This window comes from Colletotrichum truncatum, assembly GCF_014235925.2.
Source record: "Colletotrichum truncatum strain CMES1059 chromosome Unknown Contig_0016, whole genome shotgun sequence".
Taxonomy (NCBI): domain Eukaryota; kingdom Fungi; phylum Ascomycota; class Sordariomycetes; order Glomerellales; family Glomerellaceae; genus Colletotrichum; species Colletotrichum truncatum.
In genome coordinates this window covers 113,718-141,299 of record NW_027222413.1, presented here as the reverse complement: position 1 = coordinate 141,299, position 27,582 = coordinate 113,718, and the positions used below count along the sequence as shown (strand labels likewise).

Genomic DNA, 27,582 nt, shown 5'->3' with positions numbered 1-27,582 from the left:
GCAGACGTTGTAACCAGTCAGAACACTCGGTGTGAGACCATAGCAAATGGAGGCGCTGTCATCATCGAAGGCTAACTGGCAGCAATGTGGCAGACATACGCCAATGATCACCGAAGGCCATGTGTTTATAACGCGCTGCTAATCCACACAGCCTTTTCGACTTTTTCCCCTTCCTCTTGCCATTCCCATTACCTTTCAGTATGCTTTTAAGGAACGACCCGCCGGCCTCAAATGGCCAGTCTGCTCCGGAACCACTGTCATTTTGTACGGCATGTGCACATCTGAGTCAGCAAGGTATGTGTGAAGTGAATTACCAAGGCACTATCGTAGTTCTCAGGCTTACCCTCCGGATAGGTGCGACCCAGGCTCCTGTCGTTCACGAATTTCACAACATAACAGTGGGAGATTATGGAAAGGCAATAATCTCATGCCAACCAGGAGCAACAATGAAAATTGGCAACGTTACGGGGGGCCGCGAGAGTGTGCTGGTTATTGGGAGTTTTTCCCCAGGGAGTTTTTTCCCAGAGGCTGGTGTGAACGCACCAACATCGCCACCAGAAACGAGACTATGTGCACTAGAGGCGATTGACAAAGCGGAAAAACTGGAAACCGGCGCTAAATTCGGAGGTTTTAGACTGGACGAGAAGAGGGCTCTTTTTCTTAGCGATCTCACGTGCAATGCGAAGAGACAGGAATTGGAGCAATGCTTGAAAGATGTTGGTAGCGACTGGGATATGTCAATTTGCACAGAAGTGTACGTTTCCCTGCTAGCGCATTGTAAGAGATGGCTCAAGAAAGGAGTCAATGGGCCTGTAGTGTGTCCTAACTGGCTTTGGGCGGTGCGAGAGGATATATATGAGGACATTCAGAAACCTGAGCCTGGTCGTCTGGAACGGATGCGAACATGGGTACAGCAAGCCCCGACATGCTCACTCAAGAGAGGCAAATGGGCCGATCACATTTTGTTGTCTCTGTGGGAAGAAGCAGAGAGACAGCATGATAATTACCTGTCCACGATGGTTGCTTTTACGTTGACATATAAGGAATCATGTCAGAAAATGCCTATTTAACATGGATAAAAGGGCTGATAGCAAGTTGATGGGGTTTTGGGAGGAAGCAGCGGATTGAGGAGATAACGGCCTTGCCAAGTTGCCAGCCGTTTATTCAACTGAGAACGAATTGTGTCAGTAAAGGTTGCCGGAATTATCCAGTATTCGCTTTCGTGTTGATCTTTTAGCGTCTCTTAAATATGAACATGCGATTTTTAAGCCATCTCCCCATAGTTTCGGCGTGATGGTTCAAAGGAAGTGACCAAATGGGAGACCTAAGGGCGACTGCATTCACCCCTGATAGACTTTAGCGTTTCCCTTATACCGGCTACAGCCTACTGTTGCGCAAAACGTCTGAAATGTTGTGCAGCCTTAATAATTTGTGCCATTTCTCTGCCTTGGTCTACGGCCATTTCCGCTCGTGACACAGCCGTTTAGAAAGGGCTATTGAAGCCTATGAAGGGCCGATGCCGTCTTAGGAAGAATTGAAATAGTTTGATTTCCGATCAACCAAGGCCAGAGACACAGCATGATCCATTGTAATGCCTACGAACGTCGAAGGCGCTTGCCCACTGGGGTAGAGGGCAGCACTCTTACCCACACTTGCTGGAAGCGTACATTGATTACAGCAGCAATCTCAACTCAGTATACCCACTTTACAACTACGATTTGAACGTGCGGGCAGGATAGTCAGATTTGACTCTCTCCTGTGGCTTCAATAGTATTGACTCTATTTACAGCTCCATCTATAGTATCAGAGATCCTTATGATCATTCTCTCGCAAGATCTGTCGGAGTCTGTCCAGTTCGGCTGTTTGATCACATTTTAGGCACTCCAAATAGAAAATTACTGAGCCCAATTCTTCTTTCGAGACATCCTTAGTCACCAAGACCCGTATAGACACCTCAAATGATCGGAGTTTCGCCACAAGACTTGGTAATACATCGAGAGTTCCCTCGTTCGAACGAATCGCACCCGTAATCGTGTTGGCGCAAATGGCGTATTCACGCAATAGACTAAGTAACTCCTCCGAAAAGACGCCTGGCAATTCTCCTTTGTTTAGCTCCATTTGTTGCATGTTCATGGTGGTTTTGAGAAGCGTCTGCGCAATATCGTCCTTCATAAGCAACTTGTAAACCTCATGAAGGCCCTCGTTCGCAATTACTGCATTTTGATACACAAACATTGATGACAGGGTTTTGCATAACTCGAGAGCTGCATTGAGTCCGACCAACTGATTGTGTAAGATCAGTTTATCTTCGTGCTGGGTTCGGATGTCTGTGAGATCCTCTTTTATCCCCTCCAACTTGCGGTGTTGATCTGGTGAAAAACAGCGTTCAGTCCTGGATTCAATCAGCCAAATCTATCAAAATCGGACAGTGCTCTGAAATACCATAATGTGCAAAGACCTATCAACTTAAAGTAACAAGCAACGAGCGTATCGAAGCCAGAGGCTTTGCCCAGCGCCATATCCATACAAGACTTGAGTTTGCCTTGACTTGATCCCATGCTGCAGTTATCCAAGCACGAAGTAAGAGTTCTAATCGCATCAGCAAAACAGTTTACCAGCACTTCTACCCTATTGAGTAAGGATTCACAGGAAGCGAGAAGTTCAATCTTGGCATCTGAAGATTCCAGATCCTTGTAGAGGAGGCCTGCCCATCTTTCTCTGTGGTTGCTCAACTTGTCCAGAAGCACCCGGCAGTCCTTTGCAACGTCGTGTAAACCGCCGTTTTGCGCAGCACAGTGTGCAGCTGACATTTCGCACCCTGGGGATCGCAATCGTTTGAGTAGGTTGAGGTGGATGGAAACCTAGTCTAGCAGCTTGAATCGATTGCGTGATGATTGGCCGGATTGAATATCTCGCTTTCCCCGCAATTGTGACGTTTTCGAGATGCGCAGCTTGGCTTTCGAAAGTGAGGGGTTGCGCTCAGTACAACTTTATTCGTAGCGAAATCTAAGATGCAATGAGTTTCTTATCCTCTAATCGATGAGCGAACAAAGTAGTGGAAGAAGATTTCAGCCTACGCCGCAAAATTTGTGGAGGAAGCAATAATCGAGTGTTGTTGTCGGAGCGAGAGATAAAAGAATTCACATACAACTTCGACCTCATCAGGCAATGTACTCTCCTTTTTCTTCTTCTTTTAATTTGGTAACGGGACTTGTGGGGATGACGGGGGATGTGCCAGTAGGGAGTGACTTTGAGGTTCTTGCTCAACCATCGAATAAGTTGGCGGTGTTGTACAAAATACCCATGCAGAGATTCCGCTCGCAGCACAAAGCTTCTGCCGCTGAGCTTTTCTGTTTCTTTAGGGTTTCTGTATGTTCACACTCCCGCGTTGGGCGCTACGCCCAAATTTTACAACTCGCGGCGTATCGCACTGTGGCGCCGAGCCAAGGACGAGCACCTGCCCAACGCTGCAAAAGCCTAGCGTAGCGGATGGAAGGGGATCACAATACTCGTGTTGGTGCAAAGCCCCATATTTAGGAGTAACCCTGCTGTCCCGTAACAAGGGGAGGGCGGGGTAGGTTGCTGACCTCCCCAATCAGCAGGCAGCGACCATTTTTGGCCACTCCAGATAGCCATTACTATGGTCTCATGGGTAAGTTAAACCCCCAACCAGTGTATCGCCCCACAAGCAGAAGGCCCGCCCACCAATGATAGCAACCAGCCTGGACAGCTAACGTAAGCGAAAGTTATGGAATTTCCTCGATTTCTATGCTCACAGGTATTTAACTGGCATACTTCTCCCCTTTATCTACTACGAGGTAGTTTTAAAGTAATAGCTTTAAATACGCTGCCTTTCGATATTTTATAGCTATTAAACATATAAATGCCTTTTATATAGGCTCTTTCAACGTTTTAGCGTGGAAGAGTAAATATTACACAGAAGGCAAAGGGTGGCAGTATAGCTACAAAGTGGTCGAAGGCGGCGTGGTCCACGTATCCCCACAGGTACAAGAGCAGGGGGTTTTACTTTTGCCTGATACCATAGTAAGTATGACAAGGATAAGTGATTGTGATTGCAACAGTGGCGTGCGCTGCTGCCCCCAACGATCGTCCACAAACACAATGCATTAATAAGAGTTACTCACTTGCGTGATAGGGCAGATCTCGGCGATACGCCGGGCGGGCTGCAAAGCCAGCAGTCTTGCAGGCACGAGCGTATTCTGAGGCTTTTCTAGCAACTAATGAAAATGAAGTTCCGTAGGCGACATGTGTCTACGTTGTCATGGTTAGAAGATCCTGCAAAGTAAAACGTTGGCGCACTTGCGAATGGTGTGCATTTGCGCGTATTCCTGACCACGTCGAGTGCCTAGATCGGTGAGAATTCACAGTGACCTATTGGGGTGTGAGCAGCAGTAAGCGACAGCGGATGATGCAACCTATTAGTCGTTGCTTTTCCTTCATTATACCACTCACCAAGTAGTCTTGAGCCCACGGTGCCTAATAATAGCGGCGTTGTTCGCGTTGTGAAGGGAAGTGGATATCAGCCAAACGGAGCGGCTGGGAGTAATTGCTGACAGCCCAATCGTCATTCATAATGAGCGACTCAACGCCTAAGCGGCCGCTGTGCCAAATACAAAGAATGCTATGGCCGGAACAAACCTTCTAGGCAGGTTATCGCTGCTGGAATGTTCTGGCCGGGCGGGCATTTGTATCCGTTAGCTGCAAGGTAGATAAGCTGTGTAGCCAGCGAGGGGAATCTCTTGTTGGCGGCACCAAAGCCCCATGTTGCGGGGTTCTTTTGCAACGCGGGGCGCCTACAGAGAAGCTCGAGGAGCTCTTGGTAGCCAAGAGCATGATAAGGACCGGCGGTCGCGCAACAGTTGCGCGACTGCTCCTCAACCAGCGGCTAGATATCACGCAATAAGTCATCAAGAAACGATGCTTGCGAGTGCATTTCAGTGGAACCCACTTTAAGTGCCTGCACAAAGGCGCAGGTCACAGGGCGACATGCCAGTCGCAGACCATCGTGGGTGTAGCCGCTTTCTAAACTCACTGAAAGCCACGAACGGCATCAAGGTCTCCAAGGTCCGCTACAGGTATTGCCTGACCAACTACGAGGAGATCTTAGGAAGAGGACTTTATGGACGTAATTTGTTAGCGGGTGCAAGACTAAAAGTTATCCATTACCCCCGATGAAAGCCGCTGGCTGTGCCAAGTTGATAAGTCCTTCAGAGCTAGCTGGTTTCTGTAACCGAGTGGCCTCTGCCCTGAATGGTCTGGAACAGTGTGCACCTTTCGGTTATGCGGTGCACAGCACCACGACGGAGGACGCCCATCAATGAGCATGTACCTCTACTACACATCTTGGCTCAGGCAAGCCCGCAAACCCCCCGTCGGACAAGGCTCGCTGTCCCCTCCCAGCGGGCCACTCGTATCGCTGTTAGTGCATTCCCGCCTAAGGTCGCACCGCCACCTAGCAGTCGCCTACGGCCTGCAGCGTAACAGCAAGCAAGGCCAACAAATTGCAACAAGGCATTTGAAGGAAAAGATGGGATAAAAGGGGCGTGCGAGAACCAATGGGGTCCTTGCCCACTGCGAAGCCAAGCCTATCTGGCACCCGAGTACCTGACGCTCCAGGATATAGCTTTTCATCAACGGACTTGCGCTGATGGCTAGTGGTTAATGGTCAGTCTGGTCGTCCAGATCACCACCCTCAGCCCACTACATGGGTTTATTAGCCGAGCGAGCCTGCAGCCTCTTCTGCAAAAGCATATGAAGGGGCTACGACAATAGGATATTCTCCTGTGCGGCAGTTTTTGCCTCTCAACTTGTTAGCCAATTCGAACAGTCAACACGAGCAACAATGACCGACGCAAGTTTGTACCAAATAGGCCAATAAACAGTTGGAGATGCTCTGCGTTGGCATACTTTGGAAAATTTTGCGCGATGTCCAAACATTACGTCCCGGCAACTCTCACCAATTCATCACAGAATTACTAAAGAGTCCGAATCGCCAGAATGTCCGGGAAAGTTGCCTGAATGCGAAAGTTTGACCACCACTCAAATTGACCGGCAGAATCTAGAAAAATGGATCGAAACTGCTCAAAGGAAGCTGCGAGAGCCGTTGCGAGGTGATGTTGAACGCGTGTACAACTCATGCCAGCAAGTTGGCATCGACTCGTCAGCCACCTCGCTCGGTGAAATTCAAAGCACCAAAGGATTTTGGAGTAGAGTGGTATCAGAGCTTTCCCCCGCTATGCGCATGCTATATGGACTCAACTGGGAGGGATATGTACACGAGAGCTGGAATAATCCGAAGCACCAACTTTCGATGGATACCGACCAGATTTGGACTGGTGTAAAAACCCGTGCAGCCAAAATTATGGAGCATTGGGACGAGTTACAAAAAATCAATGTTGAAGCCTTCGGAGTGGCTTGTGCAGGCTTGATACCGCAAGCCAGAACAACATGGCTCAATCGCAAGACCAAAGACAAACTTCACAAAATCCCCATTGCGCACATATGTGCCTATCTGAAAAGCTGTAGGGGCCAACGACCTTCTCCGCAACAGTTATGGTCTCCGATGCTTCACCTCGAGGACCTTGTCTAGGGCGATAAACTTCCACCATTTTTCGAGGTACCTGCGAAGCGTCACCCGACGACATTCCGCACATTTGACAGTCACTTCGCCCCATTGGGCCGCGCCGCGCTCTGCATTACCGACATCCAGCTGTCGGAATAGCTCATCTTCACGGGCCAGTCCAGCAGCAAACACGAACTGGGATTGGACTAATGAACGTCAAGACATCGATTTGGCCTTCAAGCGAGCCATACCTATGTCGGGGAAAAATACGGCATTTCGTTTGACTGTAGCACTAGCATGGACGTAGTTTCCGCGGGGTGTACTATTACAGTGCTGCCCAGCACTGGTTTCTGGCTTTTAGAGGCCCAGACGCACACATACGAAATCCTAGTCCAATGCGTTTAGGGCCTGGTGGAGGAGGTTGAAACTAGCTTGCCTTGGATTCGGACTCTTTCTTGTCGAGCATCCACAACAAGGACAATGGAGACTGGTCATTCTTGGGTAGATCTTTCCGGCTGAGGTGCTATGACTCTGAGCACATCGTCGACTTAGATTATCCGTGTCTCCTGACGAGAGCCTCACTCTACGAGGCTCAAAATGACTTTTGGCAAGTGAGACTTGATCCCCGGTATTGGGAAGATCGTCTTGAAACGTCTGAAAAACACGACGGGAAGTTGATGAACCTGGTACGCACCACTTTCGGGCGCATCCACATGTTCAACACCATCAGAAGCCTTCTTCAAGAGATGTCAAAATTCCCTTGTCCAAGGCAGCCAGAGAGCTTTGCTGAAGATGACAACTTCTTGAGACTCATGGTCTCTGTGAGTGGCGTCGTCGACAGGTTTATAGACGAACAATTCAGCCAGCTGAAATATATCGAATGGCCTAACCAGGGTTCAATCATCTCATTGTTTTCTCATTTATTTGCGCAGATGAAGGAAAACAACTATATTATCCGGCTCGTGAGCCCATTTGAGGTCATGCAAACGGTTGAACGAGAGCTTGTAAGAGCTTGCAGGCGCTGAGTGACTCATCTGTATTGTTAGTGTGTTCACAACATACTCTATTTCTGGTGTGTATTCAATGCGCTGCAATACTGCCTTACAGCCAACAACTTAGCAGACTGGCAGATGAATCGAGCGCGTCCCTTGGGGATGCACAATCAGGGTTCTCAGTGCAATGGGCCAAAAACAAAAATGCAAATTTGACTACTTGTCTCGGAAAGGGAATGCTCAACAGTCCGAGTTCTGGAGCTATTTAGACTATCTTGGTTTTTGTCAAGTGCCCGCTAACTTTTCGGGTCCTCTCTCGTCAACTGAGCTTTCACAAGAGTCCCCTGTAACAGTTTTCCGTGTCAAAGCTGCTATAACCAATGTTGCCGAGAATGAGAATCCAGATAAGAGGCCGATAACAATGGCATACTGCCAAGAATGTCCGGCTACAAACCAAAGCGCGAGGCCCAGTACAAGCTGTAATATTGTACAGTCAAAAAAGATGATCGGTGTCCACGCTACTGCTAGGCACACCCGAGTGGGCTTGTGGCTCTCTTCAAACGTGAGTGAAAGCATAATTGTAGTCGTTGCGGTGAATGCTGCGGTGATTGCTGAGCTGACGATCAAGCACGTCGATAAACTATGTAAAACTGACGGAACAGCGGGCGACTTGTCGAGCAGCATGACTATAGCAGCGCACCCGAAGACCGCAGAAGCGACGGTAAACGTCGGATATAATCTCCTTAAACGGGCAAACATGACGACGTCTACGTGGATAGTGTTAGCACTTGAATGAACGGTAATTCTGGCGAGACTTCTACCATGTGGTGACACATTCATCTTGCTTTCTATTATGGGAGCTAGGTATCGATTGCTTAGCAGAAATGCATCCTCCTAGGCTAGAGACGCTTTATGAGCGGTATTCGTGACTGAACATGGGCTTTATAAAGATGGTATCTGATGTTCCACAAGTTGGCCAAAATGCGAATTTGGCTTTATCAGCCAAAAGGCCAATTCGGCTTTCGAGACCACATGTACTCCAGTTCGCACGAAGGGGCTTTTGTGAATGTCCAGTCTTGATTATTGCGTCAAATTACTCTTGCGCTGTTCCTTGGCCACAACCATATCAATGCGATGTTCATGACTGGCTTGATTTTTGCAACTACTGTACTGTAAAAACACCGTGTTTACTACAGTATACTTAGTCTATCACCGAATCGCATCAACATTTTGACTGCCTTTCTTCACCTTCATTCTCATAGCCCAATACTCTTCAACAAAGTTTTATGGCATACTGTACTCTTCAGCCTGGTTCTCTGGCTTCCAGCTGCGATCTGCATATCTAACCTATGACACATACAGCTGTTTCACACTGCCTTTCACATTGTGATTGGCAATTTTGAACGCATGCCACTATTCCCTTTTGCTCATATGAGCTCAGAGGTACATAGCAATTGCTGTAGTCTTACTTGAAACTATCAGTGAGCCCATGACTGGCCGGCTACCGCCGCAGACAGATGACGAGCTGTTGAAGTCAGCCACTTATCTGATTAGGCACGGAACTTAATTCCCGTGATTCCGAGACGTTTGGAACCTTGCAACTCTCTTTACTGATACGAGTGGGAAATAAATCATTAAGCCGAGAGAATGCGAGGCGATGGGGTGGATGGGAACTGCCAGGCCGTGTGGCCGCTATCAAAGTATATAAAGATGATGAAAAGCCCTTCCCCAGGGTATTTTGCGTTACCGACTGATTCTGCGTTTATTTCTACCTACATTCATTGTTCAGGAAATGATGACGTCCCCAAGTACTCCAGTACAGAGGCTACCTTCATCATTTGGAGCCGTTGAACAAGAGTGTCTTGTGGAACCTGGGTATCTGTTGTCAGGAGTCGATGAATCACAAACTTCAAGGCTTAATGATTCATCGATACTTGTGTCTGAGACTGAGTCTTGCAGAAACACGACCACAATCTCTGGACAAACAAGGAACGAGGCGATCCTAGAAGGATTGCTGTCGCCTGCAAATGTGCCTTTCCCCCATGGCACATCATATATGGAATTCTCGTCACTTGAGAAGTGCCCTGAAGGCCTCCTTGCATATCTTTGGCTCTCCAAAAAAAGATGTTTGACGATATACCGCTGGACTATAAGCAGCTCCAGCATGTGGCTGCTAGTTCTTATTCTCCATATTCTTGTTCTTCACTTGCTGCTGATGAACCGTTGATGAGGTATGTAACCTGTATGTTTTCTTCTAGCAGAATCTAACTTTACTAGTCTAAGTTGGTCTGCTGTTGGTCTAGATCCCGCATTCTATAATCAAGACCTCTGCTCCTATCTTCCACCAGTGCCTGCGAATCTCGACAACGCGTCAGGAGACGTCGTTTGCAATTCGGCGCTGATATACTTAACCGACCCCCTTTACGCAGGTAGAGCTCAAATCGTGGGGACGGTCTATGATTCTGAGAGGCCCCATCAGTTCTTCAGCCCTGGACAAGTGAGATTTGATTTTGAAGGCCAAAGATTTACGGACATAGACTGGACACAGTGCATAGACAACTCGAAAAAGAGTCCTTACAATATAAACGACTTCAAATAAAAGGTCGATAGCTCTAGATATATTTGGAAGTTAGGTAGTTTAGGAAGGTCTGTTCTCAGTAGCTATTCCGCTCTACGTGGATAGTTGTATATGTTTCGACCTATTTAATTATAACATCGATTCAAGTGTCTAGTAAGGCAATAAGGGCATGTGTATAGTACATAGATAATGAAAAGACATTGCATGAGCTGTTACAACACCCTAGAGCTGTACTACTGTATATAATAGAGCTACCAATCTTGCACTCTGTAATGCTGCATCCAAGTAAGGCATTATACATAGTACAGTAAGGAACCGTGTCTATTTAGTTCATTGATACAGTAGTCAGCGAAAAAGCCTTCATCCTATTCCCAACTCTCTGATCTCTCTCCGCTCGGACGTGTAAGCTTTTTGCTGCTTACACAGTGTGGATATTTTGTTTGTTTTACAGATCTACATCGTAGATGTGGTGTACGTCAGCTTAGACCGGATCCACACACTAGAACATGTTCTCCATCTCCAATAACAGACGTTGGGTAATCCAAAACTGGCCCTTCAACCCACTTAAGACCCCTGGTGTTGATGACACAAAAGCCATTGTTTGCTCTAAGAAATTGATGGAGTACCCCTGTCAGTGAAGAGCTCCAGTGGGTTGGTATCGCCGTGCTAGTTCAAACTGTGTCGATGCCAAGATGCCAGACGTCCGTGCGGAAACACATCAGAGAGTTGCAGAGAGTTGAGAATAAGCATGAAGCCCTTTTCGCTGACCCCTGTATCATAGTATACCCCTTGTTTTGGCCTGTTGTCGAGCTCTATTAGCTACAGTAGCATCCTAGGTAAAGACCTAAGAAGATAAGTGCTCCAGACAAAACAGGCAAATATCGTTATTTCGTTGTTCAGAATCAGGTTTGGCTTAGTATAGTGATACTAAACGTAACCCCGGCCGTGCAGCCATTTTCGGCTAAAGATGGCTAGAATCTGTGGAGAGCTAAATCCATAATACGAATACAGTCTGTGTAATATATACAGTACCTTTACCGATAGTACGACAAAAACCGGGTTCAGCTTCCGTGTTCAAGCTTCAAGGGTATCATAAGCCAAGTCACTATGGGGCTTACTCACAGTGTGTGGTCTGGTGCCTAGTGTGTCCGGTTCATCAATGGCCTAACAGGAGCCATTTTCGGCCCTGAAGGCATGACTCATAGTGATGACAGGCGCTAAACGCAACACCGTTTCTTCTCCCTCCTCAGTTCCCTCGTCCTCTTGCTGCTTGTTCCAGGGCATGATCGGCTTCGATGCCTCGATATAGCTCCTTGGCTGACACGGTAAGCTTTCAGCACGTTCGCTAGCTAGCTACCGACAACCGAGGTTGGCCCTCCAATCCACCGAAGACCCCTGGCGTTGGTAACCTCGGCCCCAGTAATCGCAACCCGCACCAATTGAAGAGCAAGAGCCCCTGTTACGGCCATGTCCCAAATTCATCATTTTGGCTTGTGGCGCCATGTCAAGAGACATTCCTGGAATGACATCTAACCCCTCACGCGGGGTCGGCGCCTGCAGCTAAGCCAATCAATCACGGGATATCCGACATCAGTATTTTGATTCACCATTCAAAGAACGTCCACCTCCTCCACGGTTCAAGTAGTTAGCGTGATGATTTTACAGAGATCTAGGTCCCTGATTCGCTTCGGAAGTACTGATTCAAAAACGTTTGCCTAGTTCCCTAAAGGAAGGCGACTTCAACGGTTAAGGGTAGGATTCTTAGCCTGTGGAATGGACAAACCTATATTTGGAAGGATTTACACATGAAACCATGAGCTAACCACTCCCGGAGGCGTGGGCCAAGAAGGTATGATAGCGGTGGTGATTGGTGAAAATTTGCCTGCACTGGTGAATCCATATCTGCAGCGGATAATGTTCTGGGAAGTCCCGTGCCCCAATAAGCAGCTCTGTTGGCGCTAAGCTGTGCTAAAGTCTGGCGGATTGGCGAGGACACTCACCCTCGACGAGATTTCTGGCTTTCCGCTTTTTCGCTGGATATATAAATGGCGTCTTTTGGAAACCATTGCCCGCGAAATGCAACCCCCGACACAACTCATTTTGGGCTTGAGAACGGAGTATCTATTCATTATGAGCAGTTCTCGCAACGAAGAAGGAGGGAAAAAACGTAAGGGAAAAGGAACGAGGGACTCAAAAAGAAGAAATCAGCGAACTCGTGGAGACTATACCAGTAGGGTGACAACAGCTGGTGCAGGCACCCCAGATGATCCTTCTGTTAGTCACTCCTCTGACTGATCTCCATCTGCTAATGACTCCAAGATATTCTGGTACCTGGGTCGTCCGAAGAAAGGGGCGGGTGAACTTTACGAACAGATGATCCGTGATGCGGCTGTGGTAACTGGTCTAGGAGTGTGGTACATCAGGTATCTTCGCCCTTGGCCCTCACGGTATTTGGATAGTACCTACCAACTGATAAGCGCATTATAGGAGTCTTGCTCACGACACTACCTCACTTGGTGGCTCATATGTTCGCGATGATCCACACATCACTGTCTTCGCAGATCAAAATTTGGGGGGGAGCTCAGATGAAGATTTCGACTATGAAGGCCATATTTACGTTGCTAGGGATGAGGATGGCACTCCATATCGACTCCTTCACCCCGAAGAGTTTGAATTCCCCGATCTGTCTGCTCCTGTGGTCCTTTACAGTGCTGAACAGGAGCCTATGCCTTATTACTTGGACGATGCGTATTATGATAACTACGACTATGTAGAAGATGAACCGCAGGCCGATGCAGGTACAAGTGAATCTAAGGGCAAGAAAAAGAGAAAGAGGAGAGGGAAAAAATAGAGAAACCAATTCGCTGTAATCCATAGTTATGACAAGTTCAGCATAAAAATAATTGACTCGTATTCAACCTGTCTGAGGGCCTTTAAGCGATTTTTCTGCTGACACTAAATGTTATGCATACCGAGAAGCAATTTAGCATAGCCTTACTGCCATATCTATGTAGTTTCATTCTTAACATGCCTAATATTTAGTGCGTGAAAGAAAGTGTTGGTGTCTGTTGTTCTGTCAACTGTTTGAGATGTCGTCGTACGGCGGCTTGAAGCTCGGCGATGCATCCTATTTTCAAATGCCGCTTTGCATGATCAGCGTCTGCATTTTGGTCTGCTTCCATCCCAATCGATGAGTCGTATAGTACTTATTAAGACCGTTGTGGTTGTGACCAGATGTGCCTGGCTCAATTTGAGGCAATTACTTTCGAAGAGCTTGATACAGTACTAATTCTCTGTCAAATGCACTGTGGAGCACGTGACGTAGGGTCGTGCATTCAGAACTTAAATACCGACGACCTCCCTCCCAGCCTTACGCAACAGCCTTGGACACACCTTACCGCTAGTTTACTTCAATTCTTTAGATCAACAGATCAAAAAAAAATAAAAGTGACGAGGAAAAGACATTGATCCTTTGTGAAAATCCATATCAGCATTCTTACTTATTTTCACAGCACCAATGGGCACCACAAGCCGACTTAACAGGGCTCCTAATCGTCAACGGCAGCTGGACCTACTCACGCATCCTGATCATATGTGGAGGAGGCTCTTCGTCCGCGGAAAAAATGACGAACTCGAGAGACTTCAAGGATTTCGCCCTGGTGGATACTTTCCTCTTCATTTACACGATGAGCTTCACAACGGCCGGTATCGAATCATTCACAAGCTCGGCCATGGCGGCCTTGCGACTGTCTGGCTCTGCAGGGACGAGAATGCCGATACACCCACATATGTGGCTATAAAGATTCTTGTCGCCAGCGAAGTGGAACACGAAAACGCCGAAATCAAACTGGCAGCTGCCCTGAAAAAGAAGGGCCTAGACAAGATTGCCGCTGGACAACACTTGTGTCTTCCTCAAGAGCACTTTATAAGCCAGAGCCCAAACGGACAACACATCTGTCTTGTCTTCCCTGTGCTTGGACCGACGGTACATGATGTAACAGAACTGTTCGGCCCCGGAGAAAGCTTGCCCAGGACTGTACAAGAGATTTCACGACATGTAGTAGAGGCTTTGGGTGTGTTGCATGAGAACGGGGTCTGCCATGGAGGTATGCTTATTTGTTCAGCGCATTATCATTAATCAAGGCACTTAACATATTACAGATTTAAGACCATCAAATATCCTTCTAGGCTTACAGAGCCTCGATGGCTTGAGAGTAGATCAGGTGTTTGCACGTCTCGAAGTGCCAGAAACCACCGATATTATCATTCGCAAGGATGCCCACCTGACTTCTAATATTCCTCACGCACCGAAATATCTTGTCTATCCGGTTGACTTTGGAAGCATCGATGCAGAATTTGTACTACCACGTGCAAATATAATTGACTTTGGTCAATCATTCAATTTGTCTCATCCACCTGCGAGCTACGGTATTCCAACTAACTACTCGGCCCCGGAAGTTGTCCTTGATCATCGCGGTACTGCAGCTATGGACATGTGGTCACTGGGCTGTACGCTATACGAAATACGGCTAGGACAGCGGCTATTTGACGTCTTCCAATTGATTGACACCCGCAAAGAGGACTATGTGAATGAGGTTGCCTCCCTCCTTGGGAAACCCCCTGGGCGATGGGCAGAATTCTTCGAACAGGACGACGAAGCCGAGCTAGACGTATCCCCGGACCATCCATACCTGCAAGAAGAACGTGTTTATTCAATATATGAAAAACTTGCAAGTCGCCATGACTGTAGAGGGCAGGATTGTGACCACCCGCGATTCCAAGTCATTTCAGAAACCGAGGCTGCAGATCTAGCGGATCTATTGGAGAAACTACTAAAATATCAGGCGGAGGAACGGCTAAGCGTGCGAGAAGTATTAAAGCATTCATGGTTCAACACAGATTACTGAATTAGACTTTGCTGTTTGCCTACCTTTTTAAAATTGAACACATAGCCTTGTGAATCGATCACCGCAGGTCAAGGCTTAAATAAAGATCTTACTTGTCCTGATTCAAACTCTTTCCATAGAGGTCCCCAATATGGCGCGATCTGCCATATTTTCCAACGCAAGACTAAAACACAATCAAGCGGGCAGGACGGGTCAGAAATATCTACTTAGAAGTGGACGTCAGATCACTCGGGTTGCTACAGGCGTTAGCGAAAACTGATCTAGCACGGCGGTACCAACGCGATGCAGCCGTCCACTGACAGGGGTGCTCCATGGATTGCTTAGAGTAAATAGTAGCTTTTCTATTATCCATACCAGGGGTCTTAAGTGGGTTAGGGGGCTAGGTTTGGATTACCTAACGCCTGCTATTGAAGATGGGGAATTGAAGAGTGTGTGATCCGGTCTAAGCTGACGCATACTACGTCTGCGATGTAAATCTGCAATTCAAACACAATAACTACACTATGTAAGCATCACAAAGCTTACACGTCCGTGCGGAGAGACATCAGAGAGTTGTGAATTGATACACACACACACACACAATTTATTACGCCCGGCGGCGGAGCCGAAAGGGCCACTAAAGCTGACTACACACACATTGCTGAGATTATGCCTTTGTCTCCTTAAAGCCCATAAGTGATGTCTCCATTTCCTGCTTGCACCTCCATGTCTGCCTTTGTGGAGGTATAGATCTGAGCGCAAAGGGTGTTGATTGGCCCGGAAACTCCGGATGCCTTCCGAGGTTCGGCGGAGTCATGAGTTCATGGAGTGCTAGCTTCAGGCGTGGCTGGATTCATCCCGCGCATCGCACAGCTGAATTTTCACAGCAGCTTTGCGTTGCGGAAGCGCATCGTTGGTTCAAGGGCGGAATCCTCCCCAAAATTCCGATAGACCACAAGTTTCTTACATGCTTACATCATATGGCAGTAAGTAGCTGCCGACCATGAACCAGCTCGTTCACTGATTCTTAAATGAATATGACCCAAGGCTCAGGACTGAATGGCGCACATTCGGAAGTAGGACGGGAGCTTATCAGAGAAAGTTCGAGCGCGACACTGTAAGCTGAACAACATGAAGCGGGCCAGTATGTCACTTCAACTCTAGGCTGCAATACCAGTGTCTTTGCCTGTTGCAGACTCGGAACATGGATTGGTACAGCCGCGAGGGCGCTGCAGCAGTTCCCAACAGCATCGAGATCGGCTTACATACAATACGTCCGATGCGTTGCTTATGACCGGCAAGAACAGGTGACACTTCAGAATGACGGAGCCTGAGGCATGGGCGCGCTCGTAATCAGAAACTCAACAGCCTTGGATGTTATCATTAGACCAGGCTCCAACCCTCGACAAGGTCCCTTAATAACGCGGCGTTGTCTGTCACATATAGCTATTCTCGTCGGTCCTTGCAGATGATACCAATGTGAACAAACCAGTTTCAACAGTTTTTATGCGGACACAGGCGTCAATCTAACAATCGCATCGAACCCCTACCTTTCCAATGTGCCCGTCAGTAGCTGCCCATCAGTCCGCAATCCCCCCGCAGCAATGTAAAGCCTAAGAATTTTGATTGGTTGGAAACACCGGAAGCCTTCCCGATGCAGCCCAGGTACGCTACGAATACTCTATGGGTCATGGGTTGCCAGCTGCAGGTCTGTTCGGAATCGACTCCGCTGGCAGCATTGGATACCCGCTAAGGCTGATGGACGCATAATGTCAACGAGCAAACTAAATGGGTAGTGGACGAAGGCTTATTAAAGAGGAATCATATACTATATCAGGATTGAACTATTATCCTCACAAGCAACTGGTATATCTTAATCTGCTCATCAAGTGGGCAAATGGTATGCTTAGACTGGACGGTCTGTACACGCAATTGCGATAGCGGTTCCCCAGAAAGTAAAAACCCTGCGATCGCGGAAGTTCAACAGACAGACGTCCCGTACAACGATACACCTCAGCCAAGGAACCTTGTCAGTCTTGCATGCAGTACTAAAAATTCGAAAGCAAGGATGGCTCGGCCGCTAGGGATGCTGCAGCAGAGACCCACAGCATTGAGATCAGACTTTGAAGCGTCGTGCAAGAGCACCATCTGGCACAGGTGCATCGGGGTCGGTGCCGGATAGACCGGTACGAGTGGAAAAGCTTCAGGTTTCGATTCGTCTGATGCTGTGCATGAGGCTTGCACAACATGGAAATCATTACTTAGACCCACAGAAATAGTCCGAGACATGGGCGCGCTCGTCAACATGATTCGGCTGTCGCAACAGCACCGGAGCTGGTCTCCTTTTATTGACTTCTTCGTTCTCGTACTTTCTTTGCATGCTGCAGCCAAGTTTCCCTGTACTAACGAAAAAACAGACAAAGACTTGAATGACATCGTTGAAAGTTCATTGAGAAATATCATTATTGGATAGAACAAACGATGTAGTCAGCAAAGTGCTTGGACGCAGCTTCGTGTGAAATAAAACCTACCATAACCTACTACCCAAAATTATGAGTGTGAGTTGATTCTTCTTTTGTGAACATTGGTGATGCAATAGAACCAAATGTTCCACCAAATTGAATCAATTTGCATCGTTGACCTAATTCTCTGCGGCATGTCTCTGCGGTACATTTCCGCGGGGTGCTTTACGTACAATAGCTGATAACTGGGCAAAGATATGATGACACACATGTCCTGCCTTGGAGGCTCGTTTATGAGATGTGATAGACTCCGCAGACAATGTAAGCCAGCCCCAAAAAGCAAACATGTGCCCGGTCCTCTCTGGAAGCAGCGCTGTCTATCTTTGCAGGATGAGGCGTCCGATGGCTGCGGATGCTATGCACAGCATTCCAGACCAATTTTCGCTCTCAATTAGAAGGTTTCTAAACACAACCGAAGATGTATTATTGCATAGAGCGGGGAACCCTTAACCATGCCATTTTTATTCTTTGCCGCTGTCCCTGAGAACTGCTCTTCTGCCTGATTACTTGCGTCTAACATTCAACACTACTTCATTCAAAGTTAACGTTACTGTTGCCTTCACCGATCCGGCCCAACAGCTGGAAAGCCTACAAAAATTTCGTAAGCTTGTCATTCTACAACCGAATGCAAACTCAAACCATTGATTTGTACCTACAGAGCAAGCCCTTATGGATCAGGGATGCCACACCAGTCCGATCATAACGACCGAATCTGACTATGGACCGGCGTTTAATCATGTCATGCTGCCGGATGAAACTCCCTCTTCATCGCCTGCTAGGTGTTTTCCATACCAGGAGTGGCCTGTATTGAACAGGCAAATGTTTGGGTCTATGTGCACCTCAAGCGACTCTCTTAGTGCAGTGGATTTTCTACAGTGGGAGGCAGAACATCAAGCGCAAGTGCCATTCAACGAACCCGAAATGACTCAGGACCATGTGACACCTAGCGCAGCAACAAGCCCTGAGAGCTGGTATTTCTATCAACACCACGATCTACAGTCGCCAGTATCTGCTCTTGTCAGCCCGCCTATCAATTGGCCAGCTTCGCTCTGGTCCAATCTTTCTCCAGCAACAGCATGGCAGCTTTACCAAGACAATCAAGGCACAGGAAGGGTCCAAGGACGAACATCAGCAGGGGGAAGTGGTACCAAGAAGCCAGTAAGTAAGCCACTCGCAAGACGATTCTCACTAAATATCAAATAGGCTCCAAAAACAGTACTATTCGAGCCTCCGGACGATCCGTTTCCCCAAGGCATAAATTTGTACGATAGGAACTCCGAAAAACCGTACGTCGACGGTGAATACCTCAAAAGCGACATGCCGCTAAGTCGAGGTAGGGAGAGAAGCTGTAGTACAAGTAACAGGGCAGCCGCAAAGCGGTGCCGCGATAAGGCGAGACGGCGCGAGCTTGATCTTGTAGCCATGGATAAACATGTCACCGAAGAACGAATGTACCTTGAAGCTTGCGTTGTGTCTCTAAGGGAGGAGGTTCTTAATCTTAAAAGCAAGATCCTCCAACATAGCCACTGCGACTGCAAAGCGATCAGGATGTACATCGTGAAGGCAGCCAGTGATGTGAGCCTTGGCGCAAACTCCACGACTCGGGACGCAAGGACAGGATGAGAAAGAGGGCTTTAATCTTGCCAGCTGAGATAAGATAGCAGTCGGCTTTTTAGCGGGTAGAACGCCATTGCATAGCAGATGAATATGACGGATGTAGATCCAATAGGGTTAAGTAACGTTTGAGCATGACAGACTGAGCCAGGACTAGAGGTGGGGCCGGCGTGACCGGCACGAAATTCGAGACATGGTTTTGAGCGCTGATCGACAGTAAGTGTCACTTTTGCTTTCCTGATTTATGTATTACCCATGACTTCGGTTTAGACGAAAACTCTGTTTACGGCTTCACAAAACGCGATCAATCTCCCGTTGATTAACATACACACTGAATACTAAAGGTGAAGATTAATTATCTGTTAGCAAAGACACAATTATTGAGTATCAGTCTGTGTCATTGCATAACATGTATCCAATCCCAGACTTTGTAGCTTCACATAGTTGCAGATGAAAACTCCTGATAGTCCTCGGTTTCACGCACTCGCAGTTCCTGGAACCTTTGCACCAACCTCTCTGCCTTTGCCGCAGAAGGGTCTGTTACCGCCAAATCCAGATCGACTACCAAGGAGTGTGGGACACGATCTGACATGTCGTGATGCTTACCCCTGAGCTCAAGGTCTCGCTTGATGGACTTCGCGTACCGTACCTCCACGACGCCCCTCTCAAGTGCCATAGAAAGCAAGCTTATCGTGATCCCCCCTGCTATTGGAAGCTACAATAGAGCGTCTGATAGCTCGCTATGCAGAGGCGGAAGTAGAAGTTCCACTCTGAGCTGTGTCCAAGAACGTTAACTTCGCGGAGTATAGCATTAGCAAGGTAAAGCAATGCTGAGTACCAAAAGAGGCAAAAGGAGGATTTCGGGAAGGCTTGTCGGTATGATAGTACGACCCTCTTGAGCTGGTTTGTGGAGGCTCTATACACAGCTTCAGGTGTTGCTTCTTTACAAGCAAAAGACCGAAGTTGCAGTGTAGAGACGCTATTTTGCCGAATGAGAGGACGGAACAGATCGAGGACGACGAGATGGTGATAGATGCTGTTGCGGGTCGTTAGAATTATATTCGCTACATTCAATAAACTCCACGGAAAAAAGAAAATAGGTGGTTGGACTCACTGCAAGGCGATTGATGGTGTGTACGCTGGCTATCTTGAGCCGTTTCCAGTGGTGAACTATCTGCCCATAATAAAAGTCGTCCATATGTCTCTTCGGCAAATACCAGTGACACAACCCCAGCGTAGGGGAGTTGGCGTTGTCCATATGTAACTCGAATCATGTCGTGGGCTATGAGGAAGAGACCACAATTCTCTTTGAAGAAAGCATTTATGTCCCCCTGGCGCTCGTCATCATCGGACAAGGATACCCGAAGTGGCATGGAGAAAGTCCTGTCTGGTATCGGATAGCATGGCGGATGCACGATCAAGCGTTTGTGTAGATGCATTGATAAAAGCCTGCAGTGAGCTAATTAGTAGAAAGAACACGCTTGTCTATCGAAGGGATAACCCGAGGTTTTACATACGTTGAGCAGTTGAAGAGGGCCCAGGCAGTTTGTGCGGTAACTCGTTGAGCATCCGGTCCTCCGTAACACTCGAGGTCAGGTGCCTCAGAAGAATTGACGTTAAAAAAGCCAAGCCGTTTAGCCATCTCTAGAGCATCGTTAAGGTATTCCACGTATTCTATACCTGCCCCACGGGAAATTGCGGTAATGGCCAGATAATAAACCGCAGAAACATTGCAGATATTGTCTGTTTTAGCAGTCTTACCGCGCTGCCACAGTTTCTTGGCCTCCTTGTAAAAGGCGTAGCCTATAATTGTGGACTGTGGCTCAAAAACTGTATATCCTTGCTATGTTACGACGAGTGTCAGTCTATGTCGATTTGCATTGTCAATGCATGGAAACTTACACAACCCCACGCAAAAAGCGAACTGACGAGAAACCTAGAGCAAAACTGATTCCTAGACAGCAGCCCGTCGAAGAACAAATTGACAACAAAAAGAGGAATTAACTGGTGGCCGGATTCAAAGTAGGTTTGGAGCACTCCAATGGCGAATTTGTTGCTGATGGATACGTTTATCCATCGGGTAATGTCTAGAGAGAGGAGCTTGTCGTCGCACAGCTCGGGCGGCTTTGGCGGCACGATAAAGTGTGAGACGTCAATGTGCTGTTTTCTCCTTCGTTCACCAGGAAGTGAGAGGCAAAAGTAATCATCGTTCGAGTCGAAAATGCTGAAGTTAATTACCGTGCAGGTCAGCCATCAGAATGAAGGGTCTTAGTGACGATAAACAACACCAGAAATATGTTGGGTTTGGGAAGCTCAGACGAGCTTATTAGAACCAACTCAGGAACCATGCTATCTTGTTGGACCTACACTTTCGGGCGACTCTCATTCCAGATAATTTTGCTCGGCGAAAGAAGTTGCTCTAAGTCCAATTCCGAAGTTTTTAAAGGTTCCCAGGGCGGGATAGGCAACGGGGTGTCTCACCACCAGCCCAAACTTCAGAGACGACTGTGTCGGCGGCAGAACCGCTCGGTTAAATGTCATCTGTGAAAGCCCAAGACAGCGAAGTCGAAAAGCCGAGCTAATTTCCACCGGACGACGACCTTCCTTTAAAAACTGAAGGGCTTGTAAAGCATTCTCCTTGGGAAGGTGTTTCAAAGTGCCGAGCAAGACTGCAGCATCTGCATTTTCTGCAGCCTTAGCCTTGTCCACGATCTGACTTCCAGCGGGGATGGCGTTCAGAATGGTTTGCGATACTGTCCTGTATTCACACTTTATGCCATGGCGCAGACATTGGAACCAGACCAGTTTTCCATCGCACTGTTTGGAAATGTCAGCCGTATTCTGTTCATCAGGCATGCCACCTCAGTACCCAAGGAAATCTGAGTCAGGGGCTAACTGTCAGAGATGTTGGTCACGCACAGCAGCCTTCTTCTCACGAAAGAACATGCAAGCTCTCAAACAATAGTTCCCTCATCTTTTAAGTTTCTTGGAACTTATAAATCTGCCGACATCGTCGGCGGTGTCCATCGTCATGGTCGCCGTTGCCCCTGGCTTTTTGGGTGAGCGAGGCAGAAGTGCTTTGATTCCTCTGGCATCTTGAGACATCAGGGCGAAAGATCCGAGGAGGTCTCAAACGAGGATAGAAAAACCAGAAAGTTGGAAATGTCGAAGGTGGTGAACTGTCTGGACAGGAAGTTTCGGGGCTGGCCAAAAAGGGAATGAGCACTGGAGCAAGTTTAAGTGCATTTGCCACTGTGAGGGGAACCAACTGGACTGGTCATACGATCGATCGCTTTGTGTAACAGCGAAATAAATTCTATTAGTCACATCAAAGACATGTCCAATCAAGCGTCATTAACTCATGATGTTAGATAATGGATGCCAATTCGATGCAGCAAAGCTGTGACTCATTTACCAAAAAGTTATTATTATGCTGGATTGAGGGATTCTTCTCATCGCGGTCGAAACGGGGTTCTGTATTGTATCTATCCGTTCTGGCTATTTCGTGCATATTGCAATGTTGCAAACAAGCCAGTCAAAAGAGCCTGTTATCCGGACACAGGTGCTCGTCTAACAGAAACACGTCAATCGCGTAGTAGGCAATAGACCTATTTTGGAAATCTTCTCCTCCTTCTCTCCAACCGGCTTGACCTGGCCGTTGACGAGGCTATGACCAATTTCACAGGCCGGTCCCCAGAGACAACGACAATCCCGACGAAGCCGGTTCCGACCGGCTTGATGATAGGGATCCCTGCCAGTCGAGCTGCTGTCCCCGATGGCTCTAGCACATACATAGAAAGAACCCATAAGGCTAGTCTCCGAGGCCTGGTCGGCATCAGACGATGAGGCAGCAAAGCAGGCCGTTCTGAAACCGACACGACGGGTTGTGACAACACTAACTGCCTTACTTACGGGAGCAATCTAACACCTCTTTCTAGATAACCATTTTGCTTGAGTCTGACTCTTCCGAGACCTCCGGAAGCAGCAGGTCGGAGCTTCTGGCACCTACCGGAAGGACAGCGGGATAGATGAGATCCTAGTTAACGACAGGCAGACTGAAGAACGTAGTATCCCTTGGGGTGAGATGCATTATATCCCCACTATCGATCGGAAGGTGTGTTGTTATAAGTGACTTTCTATCAGTGTCTCCACACTCACTAGATTTTCCCTTTATCCTAGATTAACCAGTTCACCTGGAAGGATGACGCCCTTGTATACTTATTAACAACAGTTTTCCGACAGGGCCGGGATGTTATCCACAGCCAGAACACGTAGACAGCAAAGGTGTCTTTAAAGTATTGGATGGTCCAATGAAATCATCAGCTCTGATTAGCCCTACCTCGCTCTTGGCAGAAGTGAGGTCTTCCAACAGTCGAAGGAATACGGGCATCCTTGTGAAGCCAGCAAAAGCAAACGCTGAAATCCCAGTATTGATAAATATACCAGGTGTCTGTATAGACGGTGATGTGGAGCAATGAAAACTCGTTATATAGCCTTGCTTAACGAGGGGAAGGAAATGAAGGTTATCGCCACGGCCGTTATAGGCCGATATAGCCTCCTGCGCACACGAGTCTGGCCGGCAGTCGTATGACTAATGTTCCGACTCCCAGACTTTACATATGCGGCCACGGGCGCCGATGATGTTGACATCAACAATGAGAAGCTGTTCGCCAGAAGAACCCAAAGCAAATAGCCAGTTCAGTCAGGGCAGAGCTTCATGGCTGGTCTTGGGGTTGCGAATTGTAAAAACAGAAACAACTGGGGACTGAACTGTCATCCACTCAGAACAATGCAGCGGCCATCTGTCTGGATGGAAACCGAAGGTGCTTAAATGGAAACCGTCAACTTGCGACAAGAAGCAGCCTCAATAATTGCGACGAGCGATTCGAAGCGATTCAAAGCGGGCGGCTTGGCCGCGTTGAACAACTTGATACCCCTTTGGACCCCCTATCAGCGGCGGCCAGTTTTAGCCTAGTGACAATCGAGAGGGGGAAAGTTTGGGTGATGGAATAGGAAGGGGGTGTTTGCAGCCATATGTATGCCTGTCTCTGTCTTTCTGATTAATGTCTTGAAGGTGCCACAGTCGAAGCATGCAGGATTAAGATTAGACATCCGGTTCAATCATGAGGAAATTGTGTGGAAATTGGTTGGCTTGTTGTTGGGCGGCCTCGAACGAGCGTACCATTCGAAAACGGCTTGTGATGAAGCGATTGATGCTAAACCGTCATCGAGCGTTGGTAGCAAGCAGTGAACTATGCACAGCCCGCAAAGGTGCATGAAATCATTGACCTTGACAGCTGAAGGCGATCTCTGGGCCAGTCAGTGAGTCGGCGATGTGGATGCAGGTCGTGTTGAGTTGCCAAAGTCGACTTCATAGTTGATTGGCCCATGATGTACTTCTGTGAGCAAAATAACGTTGGCGGTAGAGCACCCAACCACTACAATCACCACCCTTACCACATCTGGGCAACCGTCACCAGCCTCTGTCCCCAAACAGAACCCAGCCTCTATGGTCCAGCACCCCTGGCAGGAAGTTCTTATTCCTGGATCTCGCTTGCTTTCATTGCAAGGCTGCCGATGCAGTATAGGCGGGTCGCATCAGCTATTCGCTCCGCACCCTCGGACGGGCGAGGCCAGTTCCAGCCTGGTGGTGCCAATGACGGACTTTGCAGATGTCCAAGATGGCATGCTATGTAAAGCAAGACGCTACAGAAGAAAATAGAGAAAATCCAAGTAAAAAATGAGAGACCTAAAAATATCTTTGCCCGCTCGCGGTACATACATTCATACTGTCTTCCATTCCAAGATAAGAAAGGCAAGGAATGAAGAGGGAAGAAAAAAGAAAAAGAATCAATGCCCAATGCTCAGAAACAACTGTACACCGCAGGGTTCTCCGTGGCTAACAGCATTCAACTTAACGCCAAACTACACACCCCTCCCGTCGCTTCCCTATCTTCTCTTGAATCGTCCCCGGAATCATTCAGTCATTGCTCTTTTCTGCCCTTAGAGCCCCATTGCTATCCAATCAACGCAACTCCTACACGCCCTTCAAGTTTCTTGTCCAACATCTCTCTCCCCCCCTCCTTATCATTACTTCTTATCATGCAGACAACTGTTGCTCTGCACGTCACGAATTGTCATCTCCCATCTCCCACGGCCCTGATGCTTGTTGCTCCCAGAACCACGATACCACGATACTAAATACCGTGGCAAAATCCGAACCTTGCCGCTCCAATCAACCTGTCGCCGCCCGACCTCCTTCGTCATTTTCTCAAGACGATTGGTGAGAGTCGAAGCAGAACAGAGCCACAACCAAAGGCAAGCCAGGCAAGGTAGCTAAAGGGAATGGTAATCGCGCCATCGACCTCATTAGCAGTGCCCAATCCACCGCCCTACCGACCACTCCGCCTCCTGAGACATATTTTTCTACCAGGTTCAAATAGCTTCCTTCGATACCTCCCGACACTCCTGTGCCGTTCAAGAAGACCTTTGCCATGTCGGACGAGCCATTGCCGTCACTACGAACCCTCCCCCCATTCCTCCCTCTTTCCCCTTCTTTCCAGACGAAAGCGTTACAACCGGCATGTATTTCTCGCTGGCCAGCTGCGAAGCAGCCACCACTGCCGGCGGCGGCGTCCCCATCTCAGTCGACTTACCCCGACGACAAAAAGGACTCGATCGGCAGTCTGCTGTTAGCATATCCGATGAGCTCGGGCGAATCACTCATTATGTCACCGGATGGCAGCGCCAGCCAAAGAGACTCGGCCCCAGTATATGCCTCCGATCGGTATGAAACAAGGGGAAGAAGGATTTTGACGACCAACCTATTGTCTTCCGTTGACAATGAACACCACGGCGCACAAAGCTTCACGGTCAATAAGGGCCTGCCGCCTCACCTGGCAAACTACAACAAGCAAGGGCCGCTCGCTCCGGCCAAGCCGGACCAGACTCCGACTGTTGGCAGCCCGACAAGCCTTGTCTCGAGCTCATTGCCGCAGCGACCATTTTGGGGGAGTTCTTCTGTAAAATCTAACCGCAAAATAGAAGTCTCCGAACTTCAACTAGCAGTCAGCTGTGGGTCGACGGCCGCCTTGCAACCATACACCGCGCAAACCTCATACTCGGTCGCATCCCCTGCAACCGAGCGACAACAGCAGTCGTCCCCTCGCAGCACATCAAATGTGCCCCGCCGACATACTCGACCCGTCCCCTTCCAAAACCAGACGTCGGAGGCAGGCAACATGGGCCAAGAGGTCTCAACATCGAAGGGCAAGATCTCGCACCTGCGCGATGGCCAGGAAGACGCAAACTGGGGAGCTTCTTACAGCGAGGCGACGCTCTCGCCGACCCAGTGCTTGCCGACGTCCAACAACGAGAACGAGGATGTCAAGGTGCACATTGTCGACAGAGTCGTGTCGCCCGTTTTGATAGCTTTGTCTCCTGGATCTGCATGTGACCAACCAAACAGCAAGCCGAAGCCGCCGATTCCGCACAAGGCAGTCACGGCGCGCAACTTACAAACCACCCACAGCCTGCCTCAGATGCGGGTGGGAGGGCCCGTCACCAGCAACGAAACCCCTCTTACCATCACGAGAGACTTCGCAGTCAGCCCCGTCATTCCCCATGCCCGGAACCAATTGTCGCCTCGCTCCGCCCACAGCCAGCAAAAGCTACAAAAGGGCCAATGGCAGCAGTTATCCCGGGAGAACGCGCACTACGCGCCTCGTGCGCCGGCACCGAGCCCCGCTCAGGGTGATCAGCGGCCAACCTCGCGAGACCCTCGCCCTCACCCGCAGCCGGACGACTACCGCCGGTTCAAGATTAAAGGCCGGCCGGCTGTCGACCCGCGCCCGTCCTACTTCCTCTTTCAAGACTCGGAGAGTCCCAGCCTCGGCATAATTTACAAGGCGCTCCCGCTCAAGGAGAGGATGCTTGACTGCTACGTCAAACACCGCGTCATGGACCGCACGCGCAATCGCAAATACGCCCTCACCTGCCAGACGTGCGGCAAGGCCGACACGGAAGACCGCTACCAGTGCCAATTCTGCTATGTCCGCATGTGTGGCTCGTGCCTGCAGGTCTTCAACAGCAATCGCAGGGATCTTAGGAAGCTCATGGCGCATTTGGAAGGCAATCCGCACAGCGGCGGCTCGCAGAAGCGTCCTGCCACAGCTGCAAGTATCGAGCCGACAGGGAAGATGGGAGAGCAGAAGCAGCATACGGTGAAGGTATCAGTGGAAGAATACTATCAGGCCCAGTCTCAACAGGTTGCGGCTTGATCACGGACATTACCATTATTTGCTTTGAGTCTGGGCCCCGCTGACCTGGGCCCGCGATCCTTGCCTCATACTGCCGGTCTCTGTTTCATCCCACTGGTCCGGCTGAGTTCACGGCGCCCGCACTTGTA

At 48.6% G+C, this 27,582-nt stretch overlaps 7 protein-coding genes across 7 annotated transcripts; 5 read left to right on the top strand and 2 right to left on the bottom strand.

The window, feature by feature from the left end:
• Positions 1-200: 200 nt before the first annotated feature.
• On the top strand, positions 201-1,070 carry CTRU02_215454 (uncharacterized protein; the record flags this gene model as incomplete). The annotated part of the gene is made up of 2 exons (XM_036723847.1): positions 201-294; positions 355-1,070. The coding sequence occupies 2 exons, from the start codon at positions 201-203 to the stop codon at positions 1,068-1,070; spliced, it is 810 nt and encodes a 269-aa protein (XP_036584530.1).
• A 6,790-nt stretch (positions 1,071-7,860) lies between these two features.
• Positions 7,861-8,415, bottom strand: CTRU02_215453 (uncharacterized protein; the record flags this gene model as incomplete). The annotated part of the gene is made up of 2 exons (XM_036723849.1): positions 7,861-8,342; positions 8,397-8,415. 2 exons carry the CDS (start codon positions 8,413-8,415, stop codon positions 7,861-7,863), a joined length of 501 nt encoding a protein of 166 aa, XP_036584532.1.
• A 3,814-nt stretch (positions 8,416-12,229) lies between these two features.
• Positions 12,230-12,640, top strand: CTRU02_215452 (uncharacterized protein; the record flags this gene model as incomplete). Its single annotated transcript, XM_036723850.2, has 2 exons — positions 12,230-12,427; positions 12,473-12,640. 2 exons carry the CDS (start codon positions 12,230-12,232, stop codon positions 12,638-12,640), a joined length of 366 nt encoding a protein of 121 aa, XP_036584533.2.
• Positions 12,641-13,670: 1,030 nt separating this feature from the next.
• CTRU02_215451 (serine/threonine-protein kinase SRPK3) lies at positions 13,671-15,060 on the top strand (the record flags this gene model as incomplete). The annotated part of the gene is made up of 2 exons (XM_036723851.1): positions 13,671-14,259; positions 14,315-15,060. 2 exons carry the CDS (start codon positions 13,671-13,673, stop codon positions 15,058-15,060), a joined length of 1,335 nt encoding a protein of 444 aa, XP_036584534.1.
• A 3,170-nt stretch (positions 15,061-18,230) lies between these two features.
• On the top strand, positions 18,231-19,184 carry CTRU02_215450 (transcription factor atf21; the record flags this gene model as incomplete). The annotated part of the gene is made up of 2 exons (XM_036723852.1): positions 18,231-18,719; positions 18,765-19,184. The coding sequence occupies 2 exons, from the start codon at positions 18,231-18,233 to the stop codon at positions 19,182-19,184; spliced, it is 909 nt and encodes a 302-aa protein (XP_036584535.1).
• A 1,335-nt stretch (positions 19,185-20,519) lies between these two features.
• On the bottom strand, positions 20,520-22,208 carry CTRU02_215449 (C6 zinc finger domain-containing protein; the record flags this gene model as incomplete). Its single annotated transcript, XM_070206465.1, has 5 exons — positions 20,520-20,624; positions 20,689-21,018; positions 21,078-21,399; positions 21,790-21,992; positions 22,185-22,208. The coding sequence occupies 5 exons, from the start codon at positions 22,206-22,208 to the stop codon at positions 20,520-20,522; spliced, it is 984 nt and encodes a 327-aa protein (XP_070059843.1).
• A 3,461-nt stretch (positions 22,209-25,669) lies between these two features.
• CTRU02_215448 (uncharacterized protein) lies at positions 25,670-27,454 on the top strand (the record flags this gene model as incomplete). The annotated part of the gene is made up of 1 exon (XM_036723855.1): positions 25,670-27,454. One exon carries the CDS (start codon positions 25,670-25,672, stop codon positions 27,452-27,454), a length of 1,785 nt encoding a protein of 594 aa, XP_036584538.1.
• Between the last annotated feature and the right edge of the window lie 128 nt (positions 27,455-27,582).